The 21,844-nt window shown below is 48.3% G+C and overlaps 1 protein-coding gene across 1 annotated transcript; it reads left to right on the top strand.

The window, feature by feature from the left end:
• The first annotated feature begins 420 nt into the window (after nucleotides 1–420).
• On the top strand, nucleotides 421–20,046 carry CTNNBL1 (catenin beta like 1). The gene is made up of 16 exons (XM_076052168.1): nucleotides 421–569; nucleotides 2,631–2,789; nucleotides 4,026–4,132; nucleotides 4,317–4,461; nucleotides 5,325–5,417; nucleotides 6,629–6,722; nucleotides 8,245–8,336; nucleotides 9,629–9,701; nucleotides 10,366–10,424; nucleotides 10,800–10,948; nucleotides 11,483–11,664; nucleotides 12,910–13,007; nucleotides 14,473–14,553; nucleotides 14,766–14,903; nucleotides 15,964–16,036; nucleotides 18,823–20,046. The coding sequence occupies exons 1-16, from the start codon at nucleotides 540–542 to the stop codon at nucleotides 18,909–18,911; spliced, it is 1,662 nt and encodes a 553-aa protein (XP_075908283.1). The 5' UTR covers nucleotides 421–539; the 3' UTR covers nucleotides 18,912–20,046.
• Nucleotides 20,047–21,844: the final 1,798 nt, after the last annotated feature.

The following is a 21,844-nucleotide window of genomic DNA, read 5'->3' as shown; positions in this document are numbered from 1 at the left end:
GGGGGGGGGTTGAGAAATGTGACGTCACATCAAAATGCGCAACTTTAAATTAATATAGACAACACGTTCTAGTTCACTAAATAGACTTTTTAATAAATGTTTTTTCCTACAACATCAGAGTGCAGCGCCACATTAAATACGCACTACAATGACAATAGTTTAAAGCGATTTGAAGCATGTTTTATTTTGGGGGGGGGGGGCAGAGCTTTGTGACGTCATATTTGAGGGGGGGTCTGACTTTTAGTGACGTCGAGTGACAAAGGGGGGGGTCAAAAATCGTTCAAAATCGCGTGACGTCATTTATGGACGGCCCCTAACGACCAGCTGGAAACGGGCACACCAGCCGGCTCACCCAACTTGTCAACCATCGCTACGACGTCATCGCACGCAAGCCCACCGATTTCGCGATGACGCCATCTCACGCAAGCCCGCGTGTCGCGTTCGCGATGACGTGACGTCAGCGCGCGTTTGCGACGGGGCGGGGGTGGTGGGGGATAGACGCTACAGAGTGACATGACGTAACATCGCGCCCCGCTGCAATGGATGTTGCCGAGCTGCTGAAGTTCCAGGTGAATTAGCTGCGCACTTTCACGTTGCGTCGTCGTCGTCGTTTAAAGTTCACGACTCAAAGTCTCCACCGTCAGGGGCACCTCCCGGCGCCCTCTTCTCAGTCGCCGCGTTGCCCCTGAGGGCATCGCGGCGACGCCTCCGCGTCCCGGGGTGGAACGGAGCGAGGGTGGCGCCCGCGGGCCTGGGCCGCGATGCCTGGGCCGCGAGATTCTTCGGGCTCACGGACACGCACACAGAGACCCGTAGAGTCACACGGAGACTCGTGGAGTTGCATAGAGACCCGTAGAGTTGCACAGAGACACGTAGAGTTGCATAGAGATAGATCATAGACACGCACACTGCGACACGTGGGCTCGCACAGAGACCCGTAGAGTCACACGGAGACTCGTAGAGTTGCATAGAGACACGTAGAGTCGCACAGAGACACGTAGAGTTACACGGAGACTCGTAGAGTCACACAGAGACTCGTAGAGTTGCATAGAGACACGTAGAGTCACACAGAGACGCACAGCCTCGCGTAGAGATACATCATAGACTCGCACACTGCGACACGTGGACTCGCATAGAGACCCATAGAGTCGCACGGAGACCCGTAGAGTTGTATAGAGACACGTAGAGTCACACAGAGACACGTAGAGTCACACAGACACGTAGAGTCACATAGAGACACGTAGAGTCACACAGAGACTCGTAGAGTTGCACAGAGACACGTAGAGTCGCACAGAGACTCGTAGAGTCGCACAGAGACACGTAGAGTCACACAGAGACGCACAGTCTCGCGTAGAGATACATCATAGACTCGCACACTGCGACACGTGGACTCGCATAGAGACCCATAGAGTCACACAGAGACCCGTAGAGTTGCAGAGAGACACGTAGAGTCACACAGAGACACGTAGAGTCACATAGAGACACGTAGAGTCACACAGAGACTCGTAGAGTTGCATAGAGACCCATAGAGTCACACAGAGACTCGTAGAGTCGCATAGAGACACGTAGAGTCACAGAGATGCACAGTCTCGCGTAGAGATAGATCATAGACTCGCACACTGCGACACGTGGGCTCGCAAAGAGACCCACGAACTCACAGAAACCCATAGTCACATGGAGACCCACAGACTTGCATAGAGACCCATAGTTACATGCAATCTCAGAACTTGCATAGAGACAGTCATATGGATACTCAGACTTGCATTAAGATAGATCATAGGCTCACACACTGCGACCCATGGACTCGCACAGAGACACATAGAGTCACACGGAGACTTGCAGTACTGTATTTGCATAGAAACCAATAGACACATGGAGATCCGAAAACTCGCAGAGATAGATTGTAGATAGACTCGCACAGAGACCCGTAGAGTCACACAGTGACCCGTAGTCACACAGACACCTGTAGAGTCACACATAGACCCACAGACTCGCATAGAGATAGATTATAGAGCCACACACTGCAACCCATAAACTCCCACAGAGACCCACAGGCATACACAGAAACTCGTAGTCACATGGAGACTCAACGACTCGCACAGAGTTCATAGACTCATACTGCAACTCGAAGACTCGCACAAAGACCCAAAGACTTATATAGAAACGCATAGAGTGAAATAGAGACTCAAATATTTGCTTAGAGACCCACAGACTTGCATATAGACCGATAGTCACATGGAGACCTACAGACTCGTATAGAGATGCATAGAGACCAGCAGACTCGCACCAAGACCCATACAGACTTTCTGAGACCCAAGAGACTGCCAAATATTTCGAGACTCACATGGAGACCCATAGACTCACGCAGAAACCCATAGACCTAGAGAGACCCATAGACTCACTTGCAGACATAAGACTACCTCTTTAAAATAAATATGCCCAGTCTTTCTGTACAGCTTCTCGAGATGTGGTCACATTTAGACACTGTATAAATCCACATTGCAATATATTATATCTCAACCATCTTCTGGTTCTCCATCATCCTGTGCTGCCCCTCTGTCCACCCTCGTCTGCTCCATCTCTTCTTTCCGTCTGCTTCTCTGCCACCTCTTTTCCTCGCCCCGCCGCAGCCCGACAAAGGGCCGAAGCGCGTGCTCGACGAGGAGGATGACAGCGAGGAGGAGCTGCCGCACCCCCCGCGCAAGCAAGGGCCCGGCAGGGGCCGTGCGGAGCCCCCCGCCGACCAGCAGCAGCAGCAGCAGGTGGAAATGATGAGCAAGGATGACGAGGTGAGGACGATGGAGGCTAAGGAGGAGGGGGTGTGCGCCGCTTCCGAGCATCGATGGGGCGTGCTTCGCAACAGCCCCGCCGTGTGAATGCGGAGAGCCAGGAGACCTGGGAGAACATCGTCTTCGGCTGTGAAGTCCGTCAGGGCGTACCAGGCGGACTGGTTGTTGTTGCCCTGCACGTGCTGGAGGAGGAGGCTGTCACGTGGCTTTGTGGCTACGTGGGCTGATGTCTACTCACTTATAATGCTGACAAATATATTTCTTTCTTTTGCGTGTCTGGCGTTCTAACGGTACGATTTGTCACGCGTAAAAGCATTTGCTAAATAAAAAAACGTTCCTCGATCTCATCAACTTCTCTCCCAGTGGATGAGAAGAGGTGGGGATGGAAGGTGAGAGAATGTTTAATAATCCACGTAGCAATGTGGCTAAAGGACATGAAATGTTCTTTAATTGCCTTTCGCTAAGCCAGGTGAAAACCCATTGACACCACAGGTCTCGTGTTTCAGGGAGCGATCCGGCTTTTAAAATAGGTGCATCTAAACGCAAACCATATCAGCAGAATAGATGCCTGAGTAAAATAATGTAACGCCTCGGTCCCTTATTTATGAGGGTTCGGCATTGGTATGTTTGGTCAGATTTATTTTGAAAGCATCGTTTGTTCCATACGAGAGGTTTTCGTGGTAGTGACACTTGTGATACGTGGGCATGGTGGTTCGCATGGCTGGCGGTGGTGTTGGCGCCCACTGCTGGTGGCACTCGCCAACAGATGTTCTAATCTGTTAAGGCGATACGGGGGATCTTTGTCTTGGTGGGAGGAGGCCCATGCGTGGCGGTACGATGTTTTTTCATATTTTTTCATATTTTGTACTCGAAATATATTTCATAAAGTAATTGTCGTACCTAAGAAAAAAATCTTAGAAAGGGAAATGTGATGAGCAAGCTTATCGTTTCGATTAGATTTTTTTGTAGAAAGCTTCTTACTCTTAAACAGACAAAAAATACCTTCCCGTAAGCATGAGTTTTGCTTGAATTTACAAATAAATGTTTTATTCGAAAAAAACAATGTTTCACCTCTAAATAAAATTAACGCTGAACCGCTTGCACGCTCCGAGATGCAGCGGTGAACAGGACCCACCCTGCAACTTGCAGACGTCTCGGAACGGGAAATGATTAATATATTTTCGCTTCGCAGAACTTGCCACAACAGTTCATAATTGCCATCGTTGTCTTTGACAGACCCAGTCGTTGGATGATAACGGCGTGAAGAGGATGGTATTGAACTTTGAGAAGACGACACTGAAGAATCAGGAGCTCAGAATAAAATTCCCCGACAACCCAGAGAAGTGAGGCATCTCCAGTTTAACATTATCGCTTGTGCACGTTTGCTTGTCTGTGTTTATATAATATTCAGTTATTAGTACTTTGTTTAACCTTCTGAAGACAGTATCGCTGATGCGGATTGCGCCGCTGAAATCGAGGGGGCAGAGTAACACGATTGATTCTCGCCCGACCCGAATTAACGTGCAGGTTCATGGAGTCCGAGTTGGACCTGAACGACGTCATCCAGGAGATGCACGTGATCGCCACGATGCCAGAGCTCTACCCTCTGCTCGTCGACCTCAACTCGGTGACGTCGCTCCTGGGCCTTCTCAGCCACGACAACACCGATATCCTTCGCGGCCCGACCGCGGGCGACCGTGATTAATCCCGCAGTGCTGCCGGAAGCGACGCGGCTGTGATGAATATCAGTGGTGTAACGATCCATCCATTAACCCTTTGACATCTGTGTGTTTTTTCATCTGTGCGTCACCCTGTATCTATGGAACATTTTTGCCGTGATCAAAATGATGGAAAAAATAAGAATAGGCTTTATCCCGCAGCCGGCCACATTTTAAATTCATTGTCTAAACGTGGTCAGATTTTTTGTTAGGAAAATAGAATGAAGAGGGGCATGATCCTGGTCCTTTTGTGCAATTGTTTTTATTTTTTAAATCACGATACGTGTCTGAAATGGTGTGAAAGAAATAATGTTTGTCAGTTCGTAGTAGCTGTATGTAAAGCCACGAGCCAGCGAGGGCTGTGCTACATTATGGGCAGAAGACTACTCCGTATCCAAGCACACTTCCCACCTAATTGAACAAAGCATCCTTTGTTGATGTTGACTTCAGTTGTGAAAAACACCATAAGCCGCTGATGAGGAAAGAGCCTTCTTAGTCAGAATTTGATCAATGCACGACGTACAGGAAGAGCATCAGATCGCGAGTCATCAAATTTATTATAAAATAATAAAAATTTATTATTTATAAAAATTTATTATTTTATTCTCATTCTACGTGACTTTACCGAAAGAACCAAAGAAGATGAATCATTGCAGTCACGAACCAAAGAAGATGAATCATTGCAGTCACGAAAGCTTTAAATCGAAATTGTAGGTAATTCTTCAGCGCTGGGATGTTTTGGCCGAAACACCAGTTACGTTGTTTTCAGCTTTCGCACGTGCGTAGTTGGAGTCCTTGATCCCCGGGGTTACATATCGCCATCGAGGTGGTCGACCTCCTGCAGGAGCTCACGGACGTGGACACGCTGCACGAGAGCCAGGAGGGCGCGCGGACGCTGACCGATGCGCTCGTGAGCACTCGCGGCGTGTTAGCTTTCGGTCGCCGAGATACCAAGCAGGCGTTTAGTTTTGTTGTAACTTCTTGAGCTGCCTCTGGTTTTTTCATTTGCGCATTTAGAATCAACACGCGTCTAGAGTTTTTGGCTGCTTATACATTTCAACGTGATGATAAGCCGCTTCGTAGAGTTATCGTTTGTGGCCTGGTCGCTGCTGAAAAATAACGAATAGCTCAGTAGGCTTTACCCGGTAAGATAAAAAATTAGTTTTTGTTTATTTATTCATAGTGATTTGCTTACCTTTCCTATACTTTGCACTCTTATCGTTTTTTTTTATAGTTGTAACTCTCTTGACCTGCCCCTCCTGGACATCTGTGAAAAAGAGCTTCACAGTTCATCAGATTTCTCCAGGATAAAGATTCTGATTCTGACTTGTTGGTGCCATCCGCGGTGGAAGAACCTCAGTGATTTAATTTCATTTACATGGGCAGTAACAGTGAAGTCTATGCTAACCATTGCATGTGAGTGGCTTTATCAAATGCTTCACTCTTATTAGCTTTATAATTGGTACCACTAAAGTTTTGCCACCTTAGGTGGTACAATAACACCCCGCTTTATGTCGAGGATGGGTTCCTGAAAGTTGCGACGAATATCTAAACGCTCGGAGAATTAAGCAGCAGTGACCAACACCACGGTTCTCACGCGGGTTCTGACGCCGCACTCTTATGGCGGACTGACGGACGCTCGCACACCACGCCGTCATCTTTATCCGTGCTGGAAGGAGAGCGAAGCACAAATCGCAATAAAACACGAAACGCTCTCCCTGTTTGTGATGAGAAACCATATCGCAACAGGCGAATGCGTCTTGCAAACTGTAAACAATTTGGTGTCCTAACGTGCTCACAAACAGCGGTAAGGCACAACTGCCATTGTGCCTTGCATTGAGAACAGCACCCCTTTGCGTGTTGTTAGCTCTAATGGCAGAGCTGTGGGAAACTGATATCGCCATATTTGTCATATCGCGAACTTTTTTTTGCGTCGTATGGTGACAAGAAAAATTATGTTGCGCCGTCGACGGCTGATTGAAAACTAATTTCTCTAGAACTGCCTTTTGTGTTTTAGTTTGTTGCCCCCGCACCTCCGACTAGCGTGGTTGGCTACGTACGGGTGCGAACAAAGTTCAACATGCATACATTACGCTCGCCATCCGCGCACTCTCCCTGCAGCTCAACGAGCAGGTGGTGGCGCTGCTGGTGCAGAACCTGGAGCGACTTGACGAGGCGACCAAGGAGGAGGCAGTCGGCGTTCACAACACGCTCGGTGAGTCTCCACGCTTCAAGCGCACGAGATAAAATCACGGCACGTGTGAGCCCCACTTCTTCTTCTGTCGCATGGCTGCTGATGTAGATGCAGAGCAACAACTTAATTTTCACATTCAGGTGGTCAAGCCCAGATGATAACCGCGTCAGGCAGGAGCAGCGGAGTGTGTCGCTTTAATGTCGCTGTAATGAGCACCTCATGATCCCCAAGCAGGTGTATAGCTGTAACGAGCCCCACTGATGATCGCCAAAAAGGGGAGATCCTCGCATCTAAAGCCCCCATTGCAGCTACGATCCTCAATCCTGACCTCGCACAGCAAGGTTGGGGGAGAACCACTTTTGCGTGGGCCGAATAGGACCTTAAAAATGTATATTTTGGGCAACAACCACATTATCATGCAGAGCTTAGCGTTAGCCTGTAATCACGCGAAAAATAACGACATGCGTTGCGACCGAGTGTAGAGGCCCTTCCAGTGACAGGAGTGGTTGAGTGCGAAAATTGGAAACCATTGTTGCAGCCAGGTCAGAATTGATACCCGATGAAGGCAGTCAAGAAGCATGCGGTGATGGATCATTTGCGGGCCTTTTCGAAGCGGTAAGGCCTCATGTGGCTACCACATGCCATTGGATATTAAGTTGTGGGCCGTATGTATGTGGTCCACAGGCCACAGGTTTTGATTTAAAGCTTTCGTGACTGCAGTGATTCATATTCTTGGTTCTTTCATGACTTTACCGAAAGAACCAAGAATATGTACGGCCACAGGTTCCCTGCTCCTGCTGTCCCGGTAGGAACTTCACGCCTGGTTTCCATACAGCTAGAAGGAAATAGCAGCCATTTTTGGGGAATTTGGTAAAGAAAACTCAATATTTGAAGAGCCGGCATGCATGTGAATACGAGACGGTGGTCCTTAATAAATGACGTCGCGAGGCAGCAGTCCTTAAAGAGCCACAGTCGCCTCAGGAGCCGCAGGTTGCCGACGCCTGAGCTAGAACCATCGCACCTTCCTCTTGACTCCCACTGCAGCACGAAGCTCACACCTCACCCACAGAAAGGTACAACATTCACTGCAGAGCCGCGAAGAGAAAGGCGATGTCATACACTCACCTCTCGCGCGGGTAGGACGCTCGCACCTGACACCCCCACAACGGTACAGTCTCGCACGTGACCCTCGCACGGGTAGGACGCTCGCACCTGACACGCCCACAACGGTACAGTCTCGCACGTGACCCTCGCACGGATAGGACGCTCGCACCTGACACCCCCACAACGGTACAGTCTCGCACGTGACCCTCACATGGGTAGGACGCTCGCACCTGACACCCCCACAACGGTACAGTCTCGCACGTGACCCTCGCACGGATAGGACGCTCGCACCTGACACCCCCACAACGGTACAGTCTCGCACGTGACCCTCGCACGGATAGGACGCTCGCACCTGACACGCCCACAACGGTACAGTCTCGCACGTGACCCTCGCACGGATAGGACGCTCACCTGTGAACCCCCTCGTGTGGCGTTACAGCGATCATCGAGAACCTGACAGAGTTCCGGCCAGAGATGAGCACGGAGGCCGCGCGGCAGGGCCTCATGCAGTGGCTGCTCAAGCGGATAAGGGTGAGACGCAGTTCGCCGTTCCTCATATCTGTACCTCAATCCTCACACACGTATATACATGTATGTTTAACTTCATTCGCACCGTACGCAGCCAACCGTGCTAATCAGAGGTGCTGGGGGGGGGGAGTACAACAAACTAAACACAAAAAGCAGTTCCTAAAGAAATGAGTTTTAAGTCTAGATGATTTAAAAGTCCATTGCTCCAGTGGCTGCTTAATATGGTAAAGGAAGCGCGCAATGCGGTGGCCGTCTTTGTTTGATGGTTAGCCAAAAGCTGCTGCTGCGAGGATGACCGGAGTTCGTGCGACTGTTTATGCTCCTTGATGACCGTACGGCCGTCAAGCTCATTTGTAATAATTTACTGCTTCTCGTCACGTTTCCGTGATCCTAATATGAGCTGGTAACAACGCAACTGGTGTGTGCCAAAACTTCACAGCGCTGAAGAATTACCTACAAATTACTCAACTAAGATTTCACATCGCACCATCGCCCCCTACTGTGAAAACTTGGCAGGAGCCTCTTGTAAAAGATTTGAGACTTGGCGAGGTTTTCCTGGGTAAACAAGCATAACCATAATAATCATACAGTAGTCACTCGGTTAACCTTTTTAGTCCATTCCACAAAAACTACTGTTAACCGAAATAACTGTTAATCGAATATATTCATTACATGTTAATAGCATTCAACCGTTCGAAGGTGATCAGAAGTTGACCTTTTTGACCCTAAAAACATAGTTTATTACATTTAAAAATATTCATAAACATAGGAAAGGGAAAACATGTAAACAAAGCCAGTCGAGGTCTAAACGCTTATAAATGGGGGTCACCGATTGGCTGAGGGCATGGCGCCTCGCGTTCCGAACGTAAACGTACCGTTAGTCAAAATTTTAGCGTTGGTCGAAGCATGGGGTCCTATGGGAGGCGAAACATTCACCGAAAAAAACGTTAACCGATGTCACTGTTTACCGAGGGACTAGAGTACCTGCTTCTAGTTGTTCATCACCACACTGCTCTCCATATCTCACTCCTTACAACCACATCACAATCCTCAATCTATGGCAAGTTCTCCCGAAGCGCGGATCTGGAAGTTTCACACATCTCTCTGCCCGATCCACTAACCCTCACCTCAAGAGTGCTGGGTCATAGGCGTGCACCACCACCCCACCACACCTCCCGATTCGCGCTGTTGGCTACGCACGGTGCGAAATAAATTCTACATACAAACCATGCCTGCAATTTGTCAGAGGTTTTGTTGAGGTGTCATCATCGTTGTCCCTTTGCTGCGGATCGCAGGCCAAGATGCCCTTTGACGCGAACAAGCTGTACTGCAGCGAAATCCTCTCCATCCTCTTGCAGAACAATGACGGTGAGGTGTCCACACCCCCCACAACATGGCCCTCCCCCAGCTTGCCGTTGGTGAGACGCACGTTTCCTCTTTTCCACTGTAGAACTGAGCCGCACCAGGGCCCGTATCAAGCCGGCTCCCCCCGAGGCCTGTGCCAAGCCGCCCCCCCCCCCCCAAGGCCTGTGCCAAGCCGGCCCCTCCCTCACGGCTCGCGAGATGCCAGAAAGCACAGTTAACCCCGCCCCCCCCCCCCCCCGGCCCTGCTTGGCCCCCGAACCAGTGTCTCGTGATACCAGCGTATCGCGGTTTGGTTCCAGCTTGGCACGGCAAAGAGCTGGCAGAATACCACGTGTGTACTGTGAGGGGCCCTCACGCTGGCCTGGCTCGGGTGTGCAAGTGGAAAAGGGGAATCATTGCGCCTGCTCTGGGCTTTAAAGGGACTGTGTAAATTGTAAAGACTGCATTGGTGATGATGGCTTCATATGTATGTTGAGGCGCAGGGGAAGGACAACAAACTAAACATAGTTTTGATGAAAACGAAATGCATCTGTAAAGGCCACAATTTGGTGGTAACAATGATGACCATGGTATGATGATGAACATGTGAGCCTTACCAAATCACCTCCCTTCTGTTTGCGACTGATAGTGTTCGTAATAAAGGTCCGTGTGTGTTTGCGTGATGCAGCTAACAGAGAACTCCTGGGAGAGATGGAAGGGATCGACGTGCTTCTACAGCAGCTCTCGGTAAGTGTGCTACGTACATGCGGGGAGCCTCTTCTCTCAATCTACTGCTGGATGAGGGTCCTCCCAAAAGGCCATGGGGGTCGTGGGGGTTGTTTGAGTGTTCTGCCCCACGCCGGTCAGTGTGGATTGGTGAAGTTTGGTCCAGCGGTGGATTTCCCTGCAACGGCCGCTGCTGCCTTCCTTGTAGCCTCACAGCCGATAACACTTGTTTGTGCAGTGTGGACACTCATTCCCCCCGCACCTCCGATTTCACACGGTTGGCTATGTACGTTGCGAGAGAAGTTCAACATACCTGCGTACGTACAAGCAACCCCCTCATTTTAAAACCCGTACCGACGGCGTTCACCGCTTGCCCTTCCCTGTGGCCACACGCAGGTGTTCAAGCGTCACGACCCGGCGAGTGGGGAGGAGGGGGAGATGATGGAGAACCTCTTTGACTGCCTCTGCTCGTGCCTGATGCTGGCGTCGAACCGCGAGCGCTTCCTGCGCGGGGAGGGCCTGCAGCTCATGAACCTCATGCTGCGGTGAGCAACGATTTGCGCGGCACCCGGACCTCCTGATCCACGCGCGCGCACGTACACGCGCGCCGTTAGGTTTGCGCGCATCACGAATGATTGGTGATCGCAGCGACGGTTCAGTAGATTGAGTCCGATCTCGAGAACTGTTGTGTATTCTTTGGGAAAGGTTTCATGAATCTCAAGTAGTGACGTAACGCGGAGGCGAGGCGTGCAGGTTGCTTGTGACCTCATCGCCTTGGCCAAAGAGGCTTGTCCATTTATCACTGGGTTTTATCGGTGCTCCTGTGGCCGGTTGATAAATGTGGCCTGTTTATTATACGGAAAGTCCCTAACAGCAACAAAAACCTTTAGCATTCAAGTTAATATTCTTATCGGACCGTATTTACGAGACCGTATTAAACAGGCACACGTAGCGAATGCACCGACGCTTTCAACTTGAGTCGGAAAGTTAAAATGAATCCGTGACGATGGTTTGGTGGCAAGCGTGACGGGGGAGCGGGGTATGCCCGTGCGTGCGTGTTTGCGCGCTTGCGCCGGCAGGGAGAAGAAGCGCTCCCGCAACAGCGCCCTCAAGGTGCTGGACCACGCCATGGTAGGGCCGGACGGCGCCGACAACTGCCACAAGTTTGTGGACATCCTCGGCCTGCGCAGCATCTTCCCCCTCTTCATGAAGACGCCCGGCAGGGCCAAGAAGGCCGGCATGTCCGAGAAGGAGCACGAGGGTAAGGCCGCCCTCGGCCATTTTGGCCGCAATAAATTTCCACGCGATGACAAGACGCTTCGTTGAGCTTTCATTAACGATAGCCATGTCGCTTCTGGAAAAGCTACACAGCTCAGTGGGCCTTACCTTGTAATCGATCATTGCACTCGTGTGTAAAGAGACTTGATAATAATTTAGACTTCAAACGCGCCTCGCACTATTCCCTCTCAAAAGAGAGGACAACTCGGAGGTGCGAGGAATAGATTCCTTGCGCTGGTTGGCTGAATTTAGAAATCTGTGGAAGTGCCCGTGAGTACTCATTTTTGGTTCCACTCACAGGAACAGTTACCACGGGCTGCTCCCGCTTCCGCAGATTTTCCCTCTTTTACAAATGAAGTTATTTTTAAAGGTAAAAACTCAGCTGCGTCTCTATCGAGCTGCACTTGAATTTTATCCTCCGACGGACCACACCAAAATGAGCGTGTACTGATGGGCCACGTCACATCACATCCTGGGCCTGTCATATGTGACATCGTATGTACACGTTACCACTAATCTATACGTCTTGTCTCCAGCAGTATCATCTCTGTCATGTATCTCGCTGTAATTTTCACTTATCCTCATCTCTTGCACACAGCTTTTTCATCTATTTTGTTTATCACTCATCTCTCACCCTGGCAAACGAGATGTTCCATCTCAAGGGATTTTCCAGGTAAAACATTTTAATAAGGAAAATAAAAATTTCTCGGTGAGCCACTGTGGGCCAGGTTTGGCCCTCGGGGCGGCAAGTTCAACAATGCATGTGTATGTTGAACTTCTTTCGCACCGGATGTAGCCAACTATCCTAATCGGGGGTGCAGGGGGAAGGACAACAAACCAAGCACAAAATGCACTTCTAAAGAAATGAGTTGTCATTCTAGATATAAAAGTGCATAGCTCCAGTGGCATCTCTATATCGGAAGTAATAGCATTCCAAACGGCCACATCAGCGCATCTGAAAGCGTGCGATAAGTCGTTGTTCGATGGCCAGCCAAAAGCCTCTGCTGTGAGGATAACCAGAGTTCGCGTGATGATGGTTTATGGTCCTTGGCGAGATGAGCGAGGTATTTCGGTTAATTTGTGGCGAGCGCTTTGTGTTTAATGAGCGCAACCTTATAACGTGTTCCGCTATGCATAACCACACGCAGGAGCCGCGAGTTTGGGGGTGGACCGCAAATCTCTTGGCGTGTTCCCCACTGCCGCCTGTGACGTCCCCGTGTCCCCGCAGAGCACGTGTGTTCCATCATCTCCTCCATGCTGAGGAACCTCAAGGGGCAGCAGCGCACACGGCTCATCAACAAGTTCGTGGAGACCGACTGTGAGAAGGTGGGGCCGCTCGTTCCGACTCGCTCAGTGGATCATCACAGTTGATCATCGATTATCCGGCACTGTGCCATTATGCGGTTGCTTCCAACAGTTGCTTCCAACATTATTTGGCGGTTCCGGGCCAATCCGGCAAAACCGCTCCAGTAAAACCAGTAAAACCGCTCCCAAGGCTGTAACCAGTCCAGCGATTGGCACCGTGTGCTTGATTTCAGTGTTAAATATTATATACAGTACATTATACACGACAGACGACTTAAACAATGAATATAATGTTTACATCACCCCATGCAGAGTCTTCGAGATTGGAGTAGTAAATACGGTAACGTGAATACGGTAACTTTTTAAGTAGGATATTTTTTTCTATTTGTATGTTTATCCTAATTTCATTTAGTAAACAAATCTAAAACACAAAAAAACATATGACAACACCTAAACACATGTCAGACAAGAATGTACAAAAATAAACTATTTAAAAAAATGTCGGGCAGTGATTATTTGCCGTTTTTTTATATCTGGCATCCCCTCTCTACCCCCCGAATCCGCTAGATAATCAATCGATGATCGACTGTATGGTGATAATCGATGATTTTCTGTATTTGTCTTCCCCCCCCCCCCCCATGATTCCAATTCTATCAGCGTCATCAGACGAAGGACACATTCCTAAGTTATAGAGCGTTGCACCCCATTTGTCAGTGATTGGCCTGCAGAAGTGCTTTTGAGTGGCACTGGTTCCACACAGTAGGTAGGGGGCGTACTTTCCCCTCAACCTCTGCTGTGATCTTCTTTGGTTCTTTCGGTAAAGTCACGTAGAATGATAATAATTATTATTATTTTATTCTCATTCTACGTGACTTTACCGAAAGAACCAAATAAGATGAATCCTTGCAGTCACGAAAGCTTTAAATCGAAACTCTGCTGTGATATTGTTTGTGGCCCGACGGTCAAACTATGCTACTTTTTGATATAAAGCTTTCGTGACTGCAGGGATTCATATTCTTGGTTCTTTCGGTAAACAATAAAATAATACATATTTTTATTATTTTATTGTTTCCCTTCTACGTGACTTTACCGAAAGAACCAAGAATATGTTACTTTTTTTTTAATCTCAAGAGCTGGAATCTATCCGAATCGAGTCCAATACCAAGCGATGTTTATTATTGCAATCGTTTGTGACGGGACTGAGACTTGTCAAGTCGTGCGCTTGAGAACCCTGTTTAGTACTCGGCTGCTATAAATGTCCACGTGATAAGCCACTTTGTTGAGCTATCATTTGCAGCCAGGTCGCTCTCGAAAGAGAGCCGTATAGCTCACTGGGCCTTACCTGGTAAAATAAGTAAATAGTCACTCGTTTTAGTTTACTCGTGAGTAGCTGCCCGGGAACGAACTCGGGACCTCTGCGGTGCTGGCTCAACCCTCTGGCCTCTGAGTCACCTGGTCACCTCGGTTAATGTTTGTCGGTTGCCAGGTGGACCGGCTGATGGAGCTGCACTTCAAGTACCTGGAGACAGTTTCCGCTGCCGACAAGAAGATCGAAGGAGAGAAGCACGTGAGTGACGCGGTGAAACATACACACGAGCGACCGCACTTGTTGCACAGAAATACGCAACGGTAATGGTCTGGCGCAAGCACATTGAACCTACAAATTAACGAACAACGCAATGAATAGCCAGCGGCTGCGTCGAGCGAACAAATAAGCGGAACTACGCTAATTAACGACGGTGGGCTGCGTTGAACGATGTGGCGACGGTTGTGGTGCAGGAGATGGTGCGGAGGGGTGAGATTATCGACGACGAGGCGCAGGACGACTTCTACCTGCGCCGGCTAGACGCCGGGCTTTTCGTGCTGCAGCTGGTGGACTACGTCATGCTGGAGATCTCCACGTCCGGCGTGGCGCAGGTGCGACGAAATGCCAGCACCGCTGCCACCGTGTCACGCGGCAGCACGTGTCAGCCTTTGTCTCCCCAATGTGTGGCCGTGCGGTTGATGGCTGGCCACCACTCCTGGCGGAAGGGCCTCCACTCGGGAGAGCTCTTCTGGAGGGAACGTTGGCCTACCCTTCCACGCTAGCCAGACGTCTTTGACCGATCGATCGACTAACTGTGGTGTGCACGAATGAGAACGTTACAACAAACAGTAGAAAAACACGTGATAGTAGTGCAAAGTACAAGAAAGGTCAACAAATCGCCCAAACACAAACAAATACAACAACTAAACCATCCCCATCCTACCAGGCAAAGTCCACTGAGATATTGACTTCTTTTCCAGAAGCGACCTGGCCACAAATTACAGCTCAACAAAATGGCTTATCGCGTGGAAATGTATAGCAGCTAAATAATCGAAATAATTTCAACCGCCGCTCCAGGTCAAACCAAACCGGTGACCTCTGGGTCGCAAGTCCGGTGTGCTCGCCAGTGTGATAACCTTCACACCACGGCAGCATTCCCCATGTGGGGTGTAATAATGACTATTCACATGTACACACTGGTAGGTGATTCCCATTGTCTAACGTTGATATTCATCATGAGGCATGTAACAATGCGTAGATTCAAATAAATTATCCCGCTCGCGGAACGCATACGTCTGATTGTGCGTGGAAGAATCAATAACTTTTATTATTACGTCCACGATTATGTGCTAGCCGGTATGTAAAGCCACTTCTGGATGAAGTGTCGGTACCAGGGATTAGTTCTAAAATATCTAAATGTAAAATCCGCATCCTGAGTTAAATTAAAGTCCAATCAGGCAAAGTCATGGTGGTGATTTCAAAATATCGTTGTTTTAAAGTGAGTACATTTCAGAGTTTGGTTCATGCAGTTAACATGCAGAACTATTAGCATATCGGTGTTCCAGTTGTGTTCCTCCCAAGAAATATGAATAATTATTTACATCTTTCTCAATCCACTGCTGGACTTGGCATGACGCTGGCGATGGCGTGCGTGTGTACGTGCGTGCGTAGATCCGACAGCGAGTCAACCAGATCTTGAACCTGCGCGGTGGCTCGATGAAGGTGGTGCGTCACATCATCCGAGGTTCGTGGCCACAGCTCGTTCACGATCGCACACGTTCCTAACACCCGGCAGGGCTGCAACTCATGGTGACTGTTGTATGTGCCGATGTATGTATGCATGTTGAACTTCTCTCTCACCGTACGTAGCCAACCGTGCTAATCAGAGGTGCGGGGGGGGGAAGGACAAAAAACTATGGGTCTTTGTGTTAGTCTATGGGTCACTGTGTGATCAGTCTATGGGTCTCTGTGAGTCTTATGTATGTACGTATGTATGTTGATCTTCTTTCACACCGTACGTAGCCAACCATGCTAATCGGAGGTGCGGAGGGGGGGAATGACAACAAACTAAACACTAAAAGCAGTTTTAAAGAAATGAGTTTTCAATCTAGATTTAAAAGTGCATAGCTCTAGTGCAGGGGTTGACAACGAAATTAACACGAGCCATTTTTGTGCGAATAAAAAAAAACTCTATGTTAAGAGCCACAATGCATGTGAATAATGTCACGAAGCAGCAGTCCTTAAAGAGCCGCACGTTGCTGACTCCTGCTCGAGTGGCTTCCTAATATCGGAAGGAAGAGCGTTCCAGATGGCCGCAGAAGCGCATCTGAAAGCGCGTGATGCGGTGACCGGCTTTGTTCGATGGCCAGCCAAAAGCCGCTACGATGATGACCGGAGTTTGAGTGATGGTGGTTCATGCTCCTTGACGAGATCAGCAAGGTATTGTGGTTAATTTGCAGCAAGAACTTTGCGTGTAATGAGTGCGACCTTATACAAGTTGGCTCGTCGGTTAAATCTTGTAGAGAACTGGTGATCCCTACCTATGTGGTCCCTGGCGCCTGGTGGTCCGCAGGCCCATGGGAAGTGGTTTGCGGAACTATTGCTGATGTTATCGTTTTTTTTATTCACAAACACACTTTGTTTTACTGCCCCATTGCACAACTATTAAGAGTAGTCAATGACGAATAAGTTAATTGTCGATTCTGTTTCTATTATCAGTTTTCATTATCAATTTACGGCACTTTTTATGGGAGTTTTAAATTTGAAAAAATGTTCTATAGGCGCATTGTGGTCAGCAACGATTATTTTTGAGGGTTTACAGTGGCCCGCAGGGCTTAAGAGGTTGGGAACCGTTTGTGCAGACCACACGATCTTGGGGCAGACTGGAAACATCCAAGGCCTGGTGAAACGGTTAGAAAGTGGAGTCGTTGTTCCGGAGACCCGGAGGGAGATCGTTGATCGAAGTTCGGCCGCCGGGTTGACGCTGGCACAAGTCGTGATTTCCCACTTCACAGATTGGGCTTGGGTGAAGGGTGCCATCTTCCAGTCCATGATTTTTAAAATCATTGTTTTAACCATGCACCAATTGAAACACATTGCATACCATTCACTGTGCCGATATATTGCATTGCACTTTATATGAGAAATTACCTAGTCACACATTTATTCCGCCCTTTTTATGGTAAGCTAAAGGGCAGTTCCGATCAACGATCTCCCTCCGGGTCTCCGGAACAGTCGTACATGTTGGACGCGATATCAGATGGATGTGAGTAATCGTCGTTATTAATCTTGAAATTAGTTTTCACTCGGGCACCGCGTGTCGTCAAACAAAGTGGACTATGAATTCAGAAATGCTTCACCTGCTCACCTTTCCTAATATGGGATAAATGTTTGTAGAACACCGGGGTGTCGGACGTGTTCGGGAAGAGCTAAATCATCGTCCACACTACGACGGTGATGGTACATTCAGTTTCGTGCGTGCGTTAAATCATCGACTTAGTCCGTGAATAATCCATAGTTCTTAAACCTATAGATAATAACTTCTGATCATGCAATGTGTGTTAGTATGATACATTTGAGAGTGACATTGCCCAGTTTATGGAACTGCCCTGAAATGTCTTCTCAAAAATTCTGAACAGATTTACAGTGTACCTCTGCCAGCTGTAGCTGACCTAATTATTGGCTACGTCTGAAAAATATGAACTGGAACCATTGGGATTTCCAGTTAAATGGGGCCCAGTGTAAATTCAGGCAGTTTTTTATCACAGTTTTAGTCGAATTGATGACAACCCGTGGCGAGATGTTAACTACCTCGCCTGGTATACAGGAGGTGGGTTCGATCCCAATCCTGGCGCCTATATATTTGGAGTTTGCGCGTTTTCCCCTTGGTTGAGTGAATTTTTCTCCGGGTCCTCCGGTTATTCCCTCCACATTTAGAATCAACATCACACGTTTAAAGTATTTGGCTGTTATAAGTGTCCACATAATAAGCCACTTCGTTGCGCTATCATTTGTGATGTCCAGGTCGCTTCTGAAAAAGAGCTATATAGCTCAGTGGGCCTTGGTAAAATAAAAATAGTTTATAGTTTTTTAATGAGTCTGGGGATTAATTAAGTCACTCTCATAGTCCAGATGACTACAGCAGTCACGTTTAAGCCACTCTTAGTCATTGAATGTTGATTTGCGGGAGTGAGAAATGTTTCCTACCCCAATATCAGGCCAGCAAATCAGCAAACTCCGTAAATAAATGTTTATACATAACATCTAGCCAATTACCATTCGTAGTTTTTCTCAGTGCACTGCCTTCTCTTAATAATGCGCCGAAATTATCTTAGTCAGTGTCATATAGCTTGATCGGTTTTGGTGGGTGGTCATCGTTATGCCAGTTGACTTTTGTCACCTTAGACATTGTTGACTAACATAACATAAAAAACACGAATATATTCATAATTTCATGAACAAAAATTAACACTGATGGAGCCCCTGGGTCCAGCTGTAATTGGTTTACATCTTTTTGCCCTTGTCTCACAGAGTACACAGAGAGCCTGGGTGATGCCAAGAGCGAAGACTTCCGGCAGGCCGAGCAGAAGAGGATCATGGACCTGCTGGATGAATTCTGAAGTCGCCAAACCTACCGCCGCCCCCTTCACCGTCATCACCGCACGCCGTGTCGATAGTTAGCGCAGCACCCGCTGTGTCTATACACCATGAATCATTGGAGATGTTTTAGGACAATCGTTGCCCCAAAACATCATCAACAGATTCGGCAACTGCGTGGCGACTTGCAATGGTGTAGAAGTGGCGGTGGAGAGTTCTCTAGCCAATGAAAACACACACACGTTAAAAAGAGCAAGTGATTGGTCTATGCAAAACACAACCTTGGCTAGTCCACGTGGCCCACGTAATATTGCGAGTCTCTATCCCAGTTACACACCATATTTCAGCAACTACAATAAAAAATAGGGTGCATTAATGTTAAGGATTTGATGACCAATGGCTCCACCTTTGGTAGGGTCATAATCGCTCACTGGGCACCCAGGTATGTGCCAGGTTAAGCCTATCCTCAGGGTTTCATTTCTCACGCAAATATTTTCTGGGTGGCTGGTAGACTGGAGTAGATAGCAAGTGACTACTATTAGTATCCACAGCCTTTGCAGTGGATACTACTAGACCAGGACAGACCCAGCTGTGACACTAAGCCCTGCCTGTCCTAGAGTCAATCCACTACTGAAGGAGAGTCTGCCCACACCCTTACTACACCCTGCCCACACCCTGCCCACACCGAGTGGGCCGTGCGGGTTATTTGACCATACTTTCACCGCACTGGTCTGTGCAGGTCTGTGCAGGTCTGTGGTGGTATGTTCATACCCGTGGTAGGTTCATATACGTGGGGGGCATAGAAAGTACAGTCGAACGATGAATTTTGCTCCAACTTTCCTGTTAACCACCTTGTAGCCCCGCAGCATCCTATAACAAACCTGACTTGCATGGTGGTCACCCGTCAAAAGCATTGTCCAGGCTGAAATCAGCTTAGCTGCCGAGATCGGACACATTCCTGGTAATTTGGTCATCGGCAGTTCATACTTACCCCACTCTTATTTTTTTCTACATTTTTGATGTATTTAAAACAGTCCGGATACAGTTGCATCTGCTACAGTTATGAAAGAGTTACCACAACGATGAGAGGCCGTTTAGAAAGAAAATCCGTTTTGTAAATGTCATTAAATGTGAATAATAAACTTTGTTCTAGTAAAATGCACTGAGCAAGCGTTTTGTGTGTGTGAGAATGTTAACTTTCAAAGTGGCACCAAAGACAAAAACAAAGATCCCCCATATCGCTAACAGACTGTTGGGCAAGTCCTGTTAGCGAGCACTTAAGAAGGCCGGCACTGCACACATGGGGGTGGGTGGCCAGCATCACTCCAGACCACATTTCCCCAGTGGCAATGTTTACACATCTCACCAGGTACTCATTTGAGGCTGAGTCGACCTAGGGGAGGCCCAGGTACCGATTCAGATAATCGTCACTGGTGTTGGCTGTGAGTGGGAATCGAACTCGGACAACCGGGTTTGTACACAATAGCGCCATCAACAACATCAACGGTATGAGCAAGTGAGGGCGAATTGCGGCCATGGTCAAATCTCGATTACACTCGTGTGGTAAGGGGGAAGAAGTGGCCTGGACTGAGCCGTCCCTTGGGTATGGCGAATCGAGGCGACTACCCCGGGCCCTGCGCTTGGGGGGGGGGGGGCGCCTAGCGCTTCGACGTCACAGTGCCAAATGTAACACATCCGGCTTAGTTTTAAGGTGTCAAGGGGGCCCCGCACCTCCCCGTGGGTACGGACGACGGCCCGGATAAAAACAAAAAACTCAGGTATAATGCAAAACGACCTTAAATTAGGCGATTAAAAAAACCTAATTTACGACAGAGCGGGGGACCGAGAGAAAGGAAAAGAAGCAGAGGACGATGGCGGAAGAGAAGGCAGGGTGAGGACATCAAAGAATTTGGAGGCCGCTCCTGCACATGAGCAACTGGGGGAAAGAAGGGACTGGAAAAGACCATTAAACTACATCTTTTAAACTATGAGACGAAGTTTCACCCTTTCTGGCAGTAAACCAGTTGCGTTAAGATGTTAAAACACCGAACAGAAACCTTTTGCAAGGAATCATGTCTCCATTAACCACAGATACTTGTGGTGAACATGACAACAAAAACAATCAGTTTCAAACAATGCATAAACTACCAGAGCATGTTGTTGCCTGTGACCCAGTGCTGTGGAGGCAGCAGCGAGGGTTGATGGATCACACACAGATGGGCTGTGAAACTCTCTTCCCGTGGGCGTGCAGGAGGAGGAGGAGCCCGTGCCCTGGCTCGCCAGGGGAATGCGGTTACAGCGAGTGGACCAATCGCCTTCTGTTTCCATCTGTACGGGGATAGAGCGTTGCTCCCTTGTGCATGATGCTTTTCTCCGGGTGCTCCGGTTTCCTCCTCACACGTGAATAATTAAACACAACTCATCATTAATCGGCTGAAAACATCCTAAAATAGTCTGATAAAAAAAGATATTCTGATCAAATAAAACTCTAAAACTCCAATGTAGTGGCAGGACCCTCCTGAAACCTCCAGCGTGGCTCTCCGGATAAATAATAAAATAATTATTATTCGTGGAGAACTCGTTGCTATGCAATGTACAAATAACGGATGTCGTTTTCATACTCTTCAAACAATCCTGTACTCTTCAAACAATCCTGTACTCGGAGCACTAATGTTTCACGTAATAAAATACCAATATGTGTTTTTTTATGTTCTCTATGATTCAAAGGATATTCTGAGGAAAACAATAACACTGTGTGTATGCGGGGGAAGGACAATATTAATATCACAAGATGGAAAAGTTAGAGCAATTTTAAATTAACCGTGTCAGTCTTCTGTATTCGTCACTCCCACCTCTTCGGTGTCGCTAGCTATTGTCTTCAGTGTGGCTAGCTATTGTCTTCGGTGTGGCTAGCTATTGTCTTCGGTGTGGCTAGCTATTGTCTTCAATGTGGCTA

Source organism: Petromyzon marinus, chromosome 54 (assembly GCF_048934315.1).
Source record: "Petromyzon marinus isolate PM22_M1 ecotype Great Lakes invasive population chromosome 54, UKy_Petmar_22M1.pri1.0, whole genome shotgun sequence".
Classification (NCBI taxonomy): domain Eukaryota; kingdom Metazoa; phylum Chordata; class Hyperoartia; order Petromyzontiformes; family Petromyzontidae; genus Petromyzon; species Petromyzon marinus.
The sequence above is the reverse complement of the archived record's forward strand: the minus strand, read 5'-3'. Positions and strand labels throughout refer to the sequence as shown.

Coding starts and splice junctions, on each gene's coding strand:
- CTNNBL1 (XM_076052168.1), top strand. CDS start 540: ATGGATGTTGCCGAGCTGCTGAAGTTCCAG. Junction 9,702..10,365: donor CCTCTTGCAGAACAATGACG/GTGAGGTGTCCA, acceptor TGCGTGATGCAG/CTAACAGAGAACTCCTGGGA. Junction 11,665..12,909: donor GTCCGAGAAGGAGCACGAGG/GTAAGGCCGCCC, acceptor GTGTCCCCGCAG/AGCACGTGTGTTCCATCATC.